The following is a 12,480-nucleotide window of genomic DNA, read 5'->3' on the forward strand; positions in this document are numbered from 1 at the left end:
GGCGCGGTTGTGGGCATTCTTGCACTGTGCCATTGACTTGATTTAAAGACAACGCAGATCAATGCATCAGGGCAACCGATATTCCGAAGTGGGGAGAGAGCACTGAGACTAGGTAGGGCAATTCCTTTTCAGAATTGTTGGGTCTTTCTTCTGTTCATTGCTTCGTAGGCTGACCACACTCAGCCTCTTAGCTGTGTTCTGGGTGTTTGCTAGGCACTGCAACTCTCGGACGGCCAGCTCCTCCCGAGAGGAGAACCCCTCGTGATGTGATGCTTCAGGCTCTCCAGCAGTCCAGGGTTTGGGCATTGAAGCCAGGCTAAGTATGGACCCCAGCTCCTCTGCGGAACGTCTGTTTCACTTTACGCAAGTTGCCTAGTCCCTTTGTGCCTCAGTTCCAGTCTCTGTGAAATGAGGGTAGTAATGGTTTCTATCTCATAAGCTGTGAGGAGTAAGAGAATTAGTACACATAAAGGCACTTCGATGAGCACCTGACGTATACTGTAAGTGTTTAATAAATCCGACCTTATTACCGCTACCTGACAGAGGCTCAGTCCCTGTCGTCTGTTCCCACAGATGGAGACTTCTTCCCTAAAACCCAATCACGAGTTTGTAAGGGCTAAAAAAGATTCGTTTTCTCTTCTCTGCACACACTGTCCCTTCTTCTTCTTCTTCAGATTTATTTATTTATTTGAAAGGCAGAGTTACAGAGAGGCAGAGGCAGAGAGAGAGAGAGAGAGGTCTTCCATCTACTGGTTCATTCCCCCAAAAGGCTGCAACGGCCAGAGCTGGGCTGATCTGACACCAGGCTAGGAGCTTCTTCTGGGTCTCCCATGCAGGTGCAGGGGCCCCAGGGTGGAAGTGAGACTGGAATGGCTGAGGGGCGGGTGCTGTGGCGCAGTGAGTTAAGCCGCTTTGGAATGCCTGCTTTCCACACTGGAGTCCGGCTGTTCTGCTTTCTGCACACCCTGGGAGGCAGCAGGCGACGGCTCCGGTGCGTGGGCCCTGAGCCACGTAGGAGACCTGGATGCAGTTCTCGGCTCCTGGCTTCAGCTTGGCTCAGTCCTGCCTGCTGGGGAGCATTTGGGGAGTGAACCAACACATGAAAATCTCTCTCTCTCTCTCTCTCTCTCTCTCTCTCTCTCTCTCTCTCTCCCTTCCCGTCTGTTGCTCTGCCTTTTAAGCTGAAAACAAAGATTTAAAAGTGGACTGGAATGTGCGAGTACAGCAGGAATCTTGGAGTAAGGGGCTGGCTGAGTGAGCAGAAGAGCTTATGGCGACAGAAGCAGTGAGAAAAGGCTAAATCGCGATGTTTGGTGAGGAGGCCGCACGAGAAGGGGATTGCAGAGCTAGACCTGAGGGAGGTGGGCCCTGCAGTAATGTTCCAGAGTGGGATATTCAGCAGAACTATGGGCTACACGGTCTGTGGGCCTGTCGCGCTCCCAAGAGATGCCTTGTCATGTTTACATATTCTGGGCATTTTCTTTTTACAGTCATAAAAAGCAGTATGTATTCATTACAGAAGAACCAGATACATGAAAAGAAGAAAATAAAAAAACAATCCTTCTCACCAGCAGCAACTACCGTTAATAGCTCACTGTGTAGTTTTCCAGATAAACGTATATTTAAAACATAGGGTTAGTACAAGTGCAGTTATCCACAATGTGTGTGCGTGCGTGTGTGTGTGTGTGTGTGTGTGTGATTTTAATTCTTACAAACAGAGAGAGACAGAGACAGAGATCTTCCATTCACTGGTTCACTCACCAAATACCCACAACAGCCAGGGCTTGGCCAGGCCAAAACCAGGAGTCTGAATCTCAATCCCAGTCCCTCACATGGGTGGTAGGGACCCAAGTGCTTCAGCCATCCCCTGCTGCCTCTCAAGTGGGCAACAGCTGGAAGCTGGAATTGGATACAGAGCAGGGATCAGAACCCAGGCACTCTGATAAGGACGGGGGCATCTCAAGTGGTGTCTTTTTCTTTTTAATATTTTTATTTATTTATTTGAGAGGTAGTTACAGACAATGAGAGGGAGAGACACAGAGAAAGGTTTTCCTTCCATTGGTTCACTCCCCAAATGACTGCAACAGCCGAGCTGTGCCAATCTGAAGCCAGGAGCCAGGTGCTTTTTCCCACACAGGTGCAGGGGCCCAAGGACTTGGGCCATCTTCTACTGCTCTCCCAGGCCACAGCAGAGAGCTGGATTGGAAGAGGAGCAGCTGGGACTAGAACTGGTGCCCATATGGGATGCCAGCACCGCAGGTGGAGGATTAACCTACTGTGCCATGGGGCTGGTAAGTGGTGTCTTAAGCACTGTGCCAAAAGCCCACCCCCAAAAAAATATTTTGTAAGGTACTTTTTGCACTTGGTATGTTATAAGTAATATCCTATGTTGATAAAATACTTCTGTGATAGAATTTTTTATAAGATTTATTTATTTATTTGAAAGGCCAAGTTAGAGAGAGGCAGAGGCGGAGGCAGAGAGAGAGAGAGGTCTTCCATCTACTGGTTCACTCCCCAGATGGCTTCAAGAGCCAGAGCTGGGCCAATCCGAAGCCAGGAATCAGGAGCTTCTTCCTGGTCTCCTAGAGCATGGAAGTAGGGGCCCAAGCACTTGGGCCATCTTCTACTGCTTTCCCAGGCCATAGCAGGGAGCTGGATTGGAAGCGAAGCAGCCAGGACTTGAACCGGTGCCCATATGGGATGCTGGCACTGCAGGTGGCGGCTTTACTTGCCATACCACAGCCCCAGTCCATGCAATAGAGTTTTTTTTGTTTGTTTTTTGTTTTGTTTGTTTGTTTGTTTTTTGACAGGCAGAGTGGAGAGTGAGAGCAGAGAGAGAGACAGGTCTTCCTTTTGCCGTTGGTTCACCCTCCAATGGCCGCCGCGGCCGGCGCACCACACTGATCCGAAGCCAGGAACCAGGTGCTTCTCCTGGTCTCCCATGCAGGTGCAGGGCCCAAGGACTTCGGCCATCCTCCACTGCCTTCCCGGGCCACAGCAGAGAGCTGGCCTGGAAGAGGGGCAACCGGGACAGAATCCGGTGCCCTGACCGGGACTAGAACCCGGTGTGCCGGTACCGCAGGCGGAGGATTAGCCTATTGAGCCACGGTGCCAGCCTGCAATAGAGTTTTTAATAGCTGCAGAACTGCTAAAGTGTACCCAGCCTTCTAGAGAGATGAACTTCGCCTCGCATTTCACAGGTTGTTTTTCTGTAACAGAAAAACACCTCCTTCTGCAATTGAGAGCGCTCTATGGACATCAAGGGCATCACCAGGGCACATGGTAATTCATCTCTGCTTCTTTAGCCAAACTGCAGTAGCTGGGAGAAAGAGCCGTATTGTATGTGTGGCAAAGTTCTTGGCTACAACATTTTGGCCACCCCTGTAAAATTCCAGGTTCAGGAGAAAGGGCAACGTAAGCTTCACAGCCTGGAGGAGCGTGGATAGATACTGGCATTGTAGTTTATGCCGAGTGTGGAAATCTTAGGGTAGTTTGGCAGAGCAGGTTGGCCGGAGCACGGCAGGCTCTTCATGGGGGAGCTGCTAAGACGTTGTCTACTCAGGGTTTTATTTGGGGGCTTCTGGGACGCAGCACAACTGGGTGCAAAGGGCATGTTTTCCTTTTCAGGTCTTGGAACCCCGTTCATACGTAGGCTTCTGAGCTGAAGGAGCAGGGGACTGACCGGCTGTGTTATGTCTTGGGTTTATTCCTAAGTGACTCTCTCCTCACAAGTCTTCTGAGAGTCTGCCTTGCTTCCCTTCATTTCTTCTTTCATCCCCACTGGCTGCATGGCTTCATCTCTATGGTATTTTAATATTTCCCTGAGTTCTGCTTCCACACAGCTCCATGCAATTCACAGCAGGCATTGAGACTCCAAATGGCAGCAGAGGGTATTTAAAACCAGAGCTCACATCGAGAAATTGTAACAATAAAAATACTGTCTAGGGGCCGGCACTGTGGCGTAGCGGGTAAAGCCACCGCCTGCAGTGCTGGCATCCCATATGGGCACCGGTTTGAGTCCCAACTGCTCCACTTCCGATCCAGCTCTCTGCTATGGCCTGGAAGAGCAGTAGAAGATGGCCCAAGTGTGGGACCATTTGGAGAGTGGACTAGCAGATGGAAGCCATCTTTCTCTCTCTCTCTCTCCTTCTGTAACTCTGCCTTTCAAATAAATAAATAAATCTTTAAAAAAAAAGTCTAAGACTTTGCACATTTATTATATACCATCTGGGTGTTTTACATGTTTTTAGATTTATTTTATTTATTTGAAAGGCAGAGTTACAAAGAGACAAAGAGGGGTCTTCCCAGGGTTACAGAGAGAGAGAGTGAGAGAGAGAGAGAGAGAGAGAGAGAGAGAGAGGTCTTTCATCCACTGGTTAACCCCCTCATTTGCTGCTGGGCCTGGCTGAAGCCCAGAGCCAGGAGCTTCTTTCAGCTCTCTCGCATGGGTGTGGGAGGCCAAGGACTTGGGCCATCTTCCACTGCTTTCCCAGGTGCATTAGCAGGGAGCTGGATTAGAAGTAGAGCAGCCAGGACTTGAACCAGTGCCCATATGGGATGCCCGCATTACAGGTGGCGGCTTAACCTGCTAAACCACAACGCTGGTGCCTGTTTTATGTTTCTTTAAGAGATTTATTCATTTATTTGAGAGAGAGAGAGAGAGAGAGAGAGAGAATGAGAGAATATCTTCCACTGGCTGGTTCCTTCCCCACATGACCACTATAGCAGGGTCTGGGTCAGGCTGAAACTAAGAGCTAGGAGCTCCATCCTGGGACCCCAAGGTTGAGCCTGAGCCACCACCTGCTGTTTCCTAGGCACTTTAGCAGCGAGCTGGATCAGAAGCTAAGCAGCTGGGACTCCAGTTGGCACTGATGTGGGATGGGGGCATCCCGAGTGGTGGCTTAACCCACTGTACCACAGTGCCCACCCTTGGATGTTTCACATTTACAATTTTATTTAAATCCAGGCTAATATAATTATTCAGTTATTACAGTGACTCCTACTTTATAGATGAGAAAACCAAGACTCATAAAATTTAAGGGACTTGCGAACCTTCACATAGCTAGGCAGCTGCAGGACCATAATTCAGACCCAGGTCCTCCTGACTCCGGACTTAGTTACACTGCTCTGCTTTCTGTCTCAGTACATGCAGAAGGGAGCAAAGTAGATGGAACAGCAGGGACAAAATAAACCTAACGTGAGGCCAAGAGAACTGCTGGCAGATAGGATACGCTGCATTCCTTCTCCATGTTTAATGTCAATTTTTATATCCTGGCTGAGAGTGCCTATTATGAAGCTATTTGCTCAAGGTTATGCTTCCCTTACCCCGCCCTCGTCATCAGATGATTTTTATTTATAGCTATGTTTAAACATCATGGGCAGCACTCAGCCTCGCTGTTCACGGAACCTGCCATCTGAGCAAAGATTCCCTCTCCCAGCATATCTGTGTTATTCACTCTCTGGTTTTTGCCAAGATATTAAAAGGACAGTTCTTTATTTGCTCTACAATTTTTGTTTCAAGTATTCTTCAGCTGCAGACTTGAGGCAGTCAGGCCAAGGTAGTCAAGACCAGATTCATCGAGCTGAATCTTGAGACCTGTCGGTTACTCTGGATTCCACAGGCGAGGAAGACATGGTGGATTTCTTCGGAAGGAAAATGTATTCTGACTAGCGTAGTCCCGTATTGTGCATGACGATGTGCGCTCTCCCTGACCGAGTGCTAGCAGGAGCTTCCAAGAATTCCTTCCTTAGGAAGTCATGGCATCTAATGATTTGGCAGGAGGACATATAATTATATCTTCCCTCCATTTTCTGATGGTGGTGAGCCAAGCAGTCTTATGTCAAGAGAAAATAAGTTACAGGGAGCGCACAGTACTTCGGACAAACGTATTCATTAGAATCCTAGCACACAGTGGGCGCTGGGCACTTCTCCAGACTGACGTCACTATCTGCTCTGCAGGTGGAGAACTCAGGCGGACTCTGACCGTGTTCCACACTGCAGGCCTGGAGGGTCGCCTGTGTGAGTGTGGCTGGACACCGCACCTGAAATCCTGACCACTTGGGCCAGTCCCTTCTCAGCTGTCAGGTCCACGGCATCGTGGCAAAGAGCAGGAAGGCACACCCGGCTCGGCTTCAGGACCCTGGACACCCAGTGCTGGGCTTTTCCCCACTCACTCCACACGGTCCCAACTCTTTCTCCTGTGTGTTCGAGGACTTTCATTGCAAAACAGCCTAAGCATTTGGGCTCTTGTTACAGTCTGGGGGAGGACGTCGAGGGGCTTTCTTCTGGGCACACTAGTGGGAGGCACTAGCGGGGAAGGCCGGCCCAGCAGGTTGTCTTCAGTTCCAGGTAAGTCAGGGCGCTTGGGAGTGGCAGGGTGGAATGCCACCAGAACCAGCTCTTGCCTTGTCCTTCACGGCTAACTGTCCCTGGGAAAGCTTTTCCTGGGGTCATCATGATCGCTATTCCCAACAATTTTCAGCCAGCACCAGGGGCTCCGTCATAAGGCCCGTACCTGTTCGGATGACCCCTTCATACCCCAGGCCCGGCATGTGGCACACAGTAGGCCCTGCAAATGTAGGGGAAGCGGGATGCGAGGTTGCGCGAACCCGGAGGCATTCAGGACCAGGGCGCGGCCGGTCGGATCCAAGGGTGTCTGAGCTTTCATTTCTAGGATCCCGGCCCGCACGCGGCCAGGACGCGGGCGCCCCTCTCTTCCAGGCGCTCGGACCAGGAGGAAGGTGCACGCACACCCGGAGCGCCAGGCGACGATGAGCGAGGTCGAGGGGGCCAAGGAGCCGGGGCCCGCCGTCAGAGACGCCCAGGCCCAAGGACAGACGTGTGCGGGGAGTCAGGTGCCCTGCGCGGCTCCACGCGACAGGTGTACCTCCCCCGCCCACGACCGACCTAATTACACGGGGCCGGCCGCGCCCATTCCTGCTCCCACAGATGCGGGAGTCCCACGCAATTCCCGCGCTCCTGCACCATGGAGAAATCGTGAGGTCGCGACTCTGGCTTCCGTGACCTGGCTGCCAAGCAGCACCCAGAGGCCTTCCCAAGGAAACACGTTTCCGGCTGACGGGAGACCCCTACACCCCCGCGTCCCCGACTGCGCCTGCGCCGGGCCCGCGCTCGCACTCGAGCTTCTCGGGGCGTAGTGCTCCGGGCTGAGCCCGTTCGCCGCTGCGGGCACTGCGCATGCTCGGACTCGGGTCTTCCCCCCCAGCCCCCAGGCGGCCTCTCCTTTCTAGGAGACCACGCCCTAAACGCGAAGGCGCCTCGGTCTCCAGCCGGCTACATCGCGCCTGCGCCGTGGCCCCTCGTTTGCGCCCCCTCTCCGGCCGTGCGCCCGACCCGGGTCCGCCGTGTGGCTGCGCAGCTTGCGTCCGGGCTCTTTCTCCGTCGGCTGCCCGCCGCCTCCTGACGCCGCGTGACGTCACCACGCCGGGCAGCCGCCATTACAGAGGCGAGCTCCGGAGCTAGGGCGAGCGGAGGAGGCGCAGCGGCCGGCGGCCGAGCACTGCGGGGAGAGCCAGCGGCCAGCGCCGGCGCCGAGCGACCGCCAGCGGCCAAGGAAGTGCCCCCCCGGGAGCCGGCGGCGGCGTGTGCGTGTGGCCCGTGTGCGGGCGGCGGCGCGGGAGCAGCGCAGAGCGGCAGCCGGTTGGGGCGGGCGGCATCATGGACGAGAAGGTGTTCACCAAGGAGCTGGACCAGTGGATCGAGCAGCTGAACGAGTGCAAGCAGCTGTCCGAGTCCCAGGTCAAGAGCCTCTGCGAGAAGGTGAGCTGCGCCCGGGCAGCCGGGGCCGCCGAGGAGGCGGCGTCCGTGAGGAGGGTGCAACATGGCGGAGGCCGCCAGCCGGGCCGAGCCTCCCCGACCGGCGCCCGGCCTGGCCTGGCCGGCGGCGGCTCCCGGACGACCCGACGCCCCCTGCCTCCCGCGCACGGATTGGTTGTCGTCGCCGCCTAAAATGGCGCCGTTCACCCGACGCCGGGGCTTGGGAGCCTGCGGGCTCGGGCTCCAGGCGGGATGGCAGGAGGAGCGGAGACCCTGTGGCCAGGCCCGGGGACGGCTTGGGGCCCCCGGGTCGGCGGGCTGGGGTGCGTGGCCCGGGAGTGGGAGTGGGCGTGGGCCTCTGGTGCGCTGAGGGGCGTCTCGGAGCCCGCGCTGCCCGCAGCAGCCCCCAGAGGCAGGCTTGAGGGCCGGATGCCCCGGCCGGCCTGAGGCCCCGGCGTGACCGCCACCCCGGGGAGGGGTAGTGTCCACCCGGCCCAGGTTCTGCCCCCGGAGACCTCTTGGAGGAGTTTCTTTAAGAATTTTTTTTTTTTTTTAAAGCCTGTAGCCTAATTTCTGCGAAGGTCATGGTAGTTCTAAGGGGACGGAGTATAACTTCTTTCTCAGAGTTGGAAGAAATGGGGAATTCGGTGAGTCATACTACATAAGGAGCTTCTGGGTTGGAAATCCAGTCAGTGTAACCTATGATTTATATGCTGACTCAAGCTGTGCAGTGTGGAACCCTTTTCTGAGCCTAACATACTTGGCACTTTGCCATTTGTTTTTTTAAAATGAGCAACGTAACCTGGAAACGCGGCGAATTTTGTGCTCTCTTCGTTGAAAAAGTTCCATGCTTGTAGTAGTGATACCTGCTAGTGAGCACTTTATCCCAGACGTTGCGCCTCAGGTTGAAATATCATAAAGCGTTGGGAGTGGAATATTGTCCACGAAATAACATTAAACTTTGTGTTTTCTGTTACCAAAATCTGTTTTGGTTTTCCCCAGGGATTGGGGAAACAGGGTATCCATTAGCTGTACGTAATTTTTAATTTTTGTTAAGTTTCCCACAGTACACAAAATACTGATCTCCTTACGAACATACTAATTTACCCTTTGCACAATTAACAGCATTTCATTTTAGCACAGAATTGTGGAGTACTGCCAGCGTTGTGTGTTAGTGAAAAGAGTTTTTGGAGAACTGTTAACGCTGACTTGTTTGTGGTTCCATGTGAACATTAGGTTCATGTATTGGAGGTTTCCAGACAAATCATGTTGTGAACTATTCGAATTCAAGTTAGATTTATTTTTCCCCGAGCCTGAACAGAGCACTGGTAGTGAGGCAAGCACATCATCTGCCAGAGCTGGATCCTTATGGCTCCAATGTGTTGAATCTCCAGTTTCTTGACTTGAAATTCTCTCAGATCATATGAGGCTAGTCTTTACTTTTTAAAGATTTAGAAATAGGACTTTGAAAATTACTTAATGTGTATCGCCAGGTCTTAACTTCTAGCTTAATATAAATGATGACTTGACTGACTCCAGATTCAGAACTTTATGTACTGCACTTTGAGTCAGTGATTGGATGTCTAGTCATTTGTGAAGAAAACACTGAGAAGGGAGACGGGGATGTAGTTGGTTGGAAGACCAGCGATTGGGAGTTGGTCCTCTTCCTGCTCCTGAGTGAGTGATTTTGGTTAACTTCTGGGCAGACACTAGAGATAGTCCTTGATTTCCTGTCTATAAAAGAAGGAATTAAAATGTATTCTGGGGGTCTTTGGAGATTATACAGTTTCATCTGTAATTAGTACTTTGTGTTTAAAATTTTAGCACTTGTTGAATATCCAAGATTGCGTATGTTTATGGGAGCATGAAAAGCAACAAAAAATAATTATGTAAGGTTGACGGTTCAGAAAGTTCATGAAAGATGCATATTATGAAAAAACTGCATGGATGGCAAAACTTGCATCAAAATAAACTTAAAATTCTTTTCTCTATAAACTTTTTTAAAATTTATTTTATTTGAAAGATTTACAGAGAGAGACAGGAGAGAAGGATAGCTGTTCCATCCGCTGGTTCACTCCCCAAATGGCTGCAACAGCTGGAGCTGAACCAATCAGGAGCCAGGAGCCAGGAGCTTCTGGGTCTCCCATGTGAATTCAGGACCCCAAGCACTTGAGCCATCTTCCATTGCTTTCCCAGGGCATAGCAGAGAGCTGGATCAGAAGTAGAGCAGCTGGGACTCAAACTGGTGCCCATAGGATGCTGGTGCTGCAAGGCCGGGGCTTTAACCTGCTGTGCCACAGTGCTGACCCCCATGAATTTTTTTGAAGTGTCCTTGTATTGTCAGAGAGCTTTGAGTTGAGTTGGAAAGAAAGGTATGAATGGGTAGGAGCAGCAGGAGATGGAGCCTGAAAGTAGCGGGGTTTTTCAGACTATAGAAGGTAATAGAGGGTGCCAAGGTGAGAAGGTTGATGCTTCATGGACCCCGTGTTCATGGTTTTCCGCGTCTTTGTGGACCACAGTTGTGACGTTAATTGACTTAGATCTCCATTGTTTGTGTCCATGATTTCAGGTTTGAGATTCAGAAAGATGGAAATATTTATAGCTAGGTATTATGTAAAGGTTTCCATAGAATAGATCATTTTTGGTGGATGTCACTTCCATCCCAGTTTTTATTCACCCATTGAGAGGCAAAGAGAGCACTCATTTACTGGTTCTCTCCAAATGCCTGCAGGAGCCAGAGCTGGGCCAGGCCAAAGCCTAGAACTTAGAATTCAGTCAGGGTCTCCCGTGTGGAATACCAGGACCCAAGTATTTGAGACATCACTGCTCTGTCATAGGGTATGTATTAGCAGGAAGCTGGATTGGAAGCAGAGGAGCTCAAACGTAAACCAGGTGGTATATGGGCATCCAGTTGGCATCTTAGCCACTGTGCCAAATGCTTGTGCCTATTTCACCTCTATATTAATCTAAACTAGATTAATTTGAAGATGACTTGATATCTTCAGTACAAGTTGTCTTTTCACTACTAAATTTGTGTGGGTGATAAGGTTGTTTGGCCTAGTGTGTTTTTTTGTTTGTTTTGTTTTGTTTTGTTTTGTTTTGACAGGCACAGTGGACAGTGAGAGAGAGAGAAAGGTCTTCCTTTACCGTTGGTTCACCCTCCAATGGTCGCTGCGGCCAGCGCACTATGGCTGGCGCACCGTGCTGATCTGAAGGCAGAAGCCAGGTTGCTTCCTCCTGGTCTCCCATGCGGGTGCAGGGCCCGAGCACTTGGGCCATCCTCCACTGCCCTCCCGGGCCACAGCAGAGAGCTGGACTGGAAGAGGGGCAACCGGGACAGAATCCGGCACCCCGACCGGGATTAGAACCCGGGGTGCAGGCGCTGGCTGGCCTAGTGTTTAAAAGGCTCATTTCCAACATGAGAGTACCTGGGTTTTACTCCTGCCTCCAGCTCCAGATTACAGCTTCCTGCTAATACGCACCCTGAGAGGAAGCTATCTATGATGGCTTAAATGAGTGGGTTCCTGCCTCTCACATGGGAGAACTGGATTGAGTTTTAGGCTTCCAACTTGAGCCCCAGCCAGCCAGGCTGTTGTGCACATTTGGGGAATGAGCCAGTGGATGCAGTGCTCACTTGTTTGTGTTCCTCTCTCTCCTCCTAATCCCCCCACTTAATTATTTAATCAGTCATTGGCTTTAAAGAAAATATTGGTAGAGCCGCTGTTGTTTCATTGTTGGTTAATCTGCCACCTGCAGTGGTGGCGTTCCATATGGGCACTGATTCATGACTGGGCTGTTCGGCTTCCAGTCCAGCTCCCTTCCAATGACCTGGGAAAAGCAGTGGAAGATGGTTGGGCTCGTGCCACCCACATGGGAGACCTGGCTTCTCCCTTTAGCCTGGCCCAGGTGCTTACTGTTCCTGGCCAACTGGAGAGTGAATCAGTGGATGGAAGATCTGTCTCTGTCTCTCTGCCTTTCAAATAAATAAATACAGATTATTATTTATTTATAGTCAGAGTTAGAGAGAGAGATCTTCCATCTGCTGGTTCACTCCCCAAATGACCACAATGGCCAGGGCTGGGCCAGACCAAAGCCAGGAGCCCGCAGCTTCTTCCTGTCTCCCACATGTGTGCTGAGACTCAAGCACCTGCACTTGAACTAGCACCCATGTGAGATGCCCAGTGCTGCAGATGGTGGATTAACCTGCCGAACCACTCCGCCGGCCCTAATAAATAGATCTTTTTAAACAATAAGAAAAATATTTATATGACCAGTGGTTTCTCTGGGTGAAAGCAGTTATACTCCTAGTGTTACTGCCTTCTAAATAGTGATTTTAAGACTGTTGACGGGAGGCTGCCGCTGTGCCATAGTGAGTAAAGCTGCCGCCTGCAGTGCCAGCATCCCATATGGGCACTGGTTTCAAGACTGCGCTGCTCCACTTCTGATCCAGCTCTCTGCCGTGGCCTGGAAAGGCAGTAGAAGATGGCCCAAGTCCTTGGGCCCCTGTGCCCTCATGGGAAGACCCAAAGGCGGCCAATTGGGGAGTGAACCAGCAGATGGAAGACTCCTCTCTCTGTGTAATTCTTTCAAATAAATAAATAAATCTTTAAACAACAACAACAGCAACAACAACTGAATAATAGCTCCCAAACAAGTAATTAAAAAAAAAAAAGGCTTAAATTAGTTTTCATTTAATGCATACT

General features: G+C 51.2%; 2 protein-coding genes across 9 annotated transcripts in view; both read left to right on the top strand.

Annotated features, from left to right (window-relative positions):
- The window catches only part of CDKL3 (cyclin dependent kinase like 3), a 113,188-nt gene extending 106,086 nt beyond the window's left edge, over positions 1 to 7,102 (top strand). For 4 of the 8 annotated variants that reach the window (XM_062189144.1, XM_062189147.1, XM_062189152.1 and 1 more), the window contains one exon: positions 5,960 to 7,102. In XM_062189144.1, coding sequence (XP_062045128.1) covers positions 5,960 to 6,023 — 64 coding nt within the window. In that variant the 3' untranslated portion in view covers positions 6,024 to 7,102. Of the gene's footprint in view, positions 1 to 2,137; positions 2,292 to 5,959 lie in introns of all 8 variants that reach the window. The other 4 variants (XM_062189141.1, XM_062189143.1, XM_062189156.1 and 1 more) reach the window with 2 other exon arrangements.
- Positions 7,103 to 7,591: 489 nt separating this feature from the next.
- Positions 7,592 to 12,480, top strand: part of PPP2CA (protein phosphatase 2 catalytic subunit alpha) — a 29,670-nt gene continuing 24,781 nt past the window's right edge. The window contains exon 1 of the mRNA XM_062189158.1: positions 7,592 to 7,780. Coding sequence (XP_062045142.1) covers positions 7,679 to 7,780 — 102 coding nt within the window. The 5' untranslated portion in view covers positions 7,592 to 7,678. The remainder of the gene's footprint in view (positions 7,781 to 12,480) is intronic.

This window comes from Lepus europaeus, chromosome 4 (assembly GCF_033115175.1).
Source record: "Lepus europaeus isolate LE1 chromosome 4, mLepTim1.pri, whole genome shotgun sequence".
NCBI classification, from domain to species: Eukaryota; Metazoa; Chordata; class Mammalia; order Lagomorpha; family Leporidae; genus Lepus; species Lepus europaeus.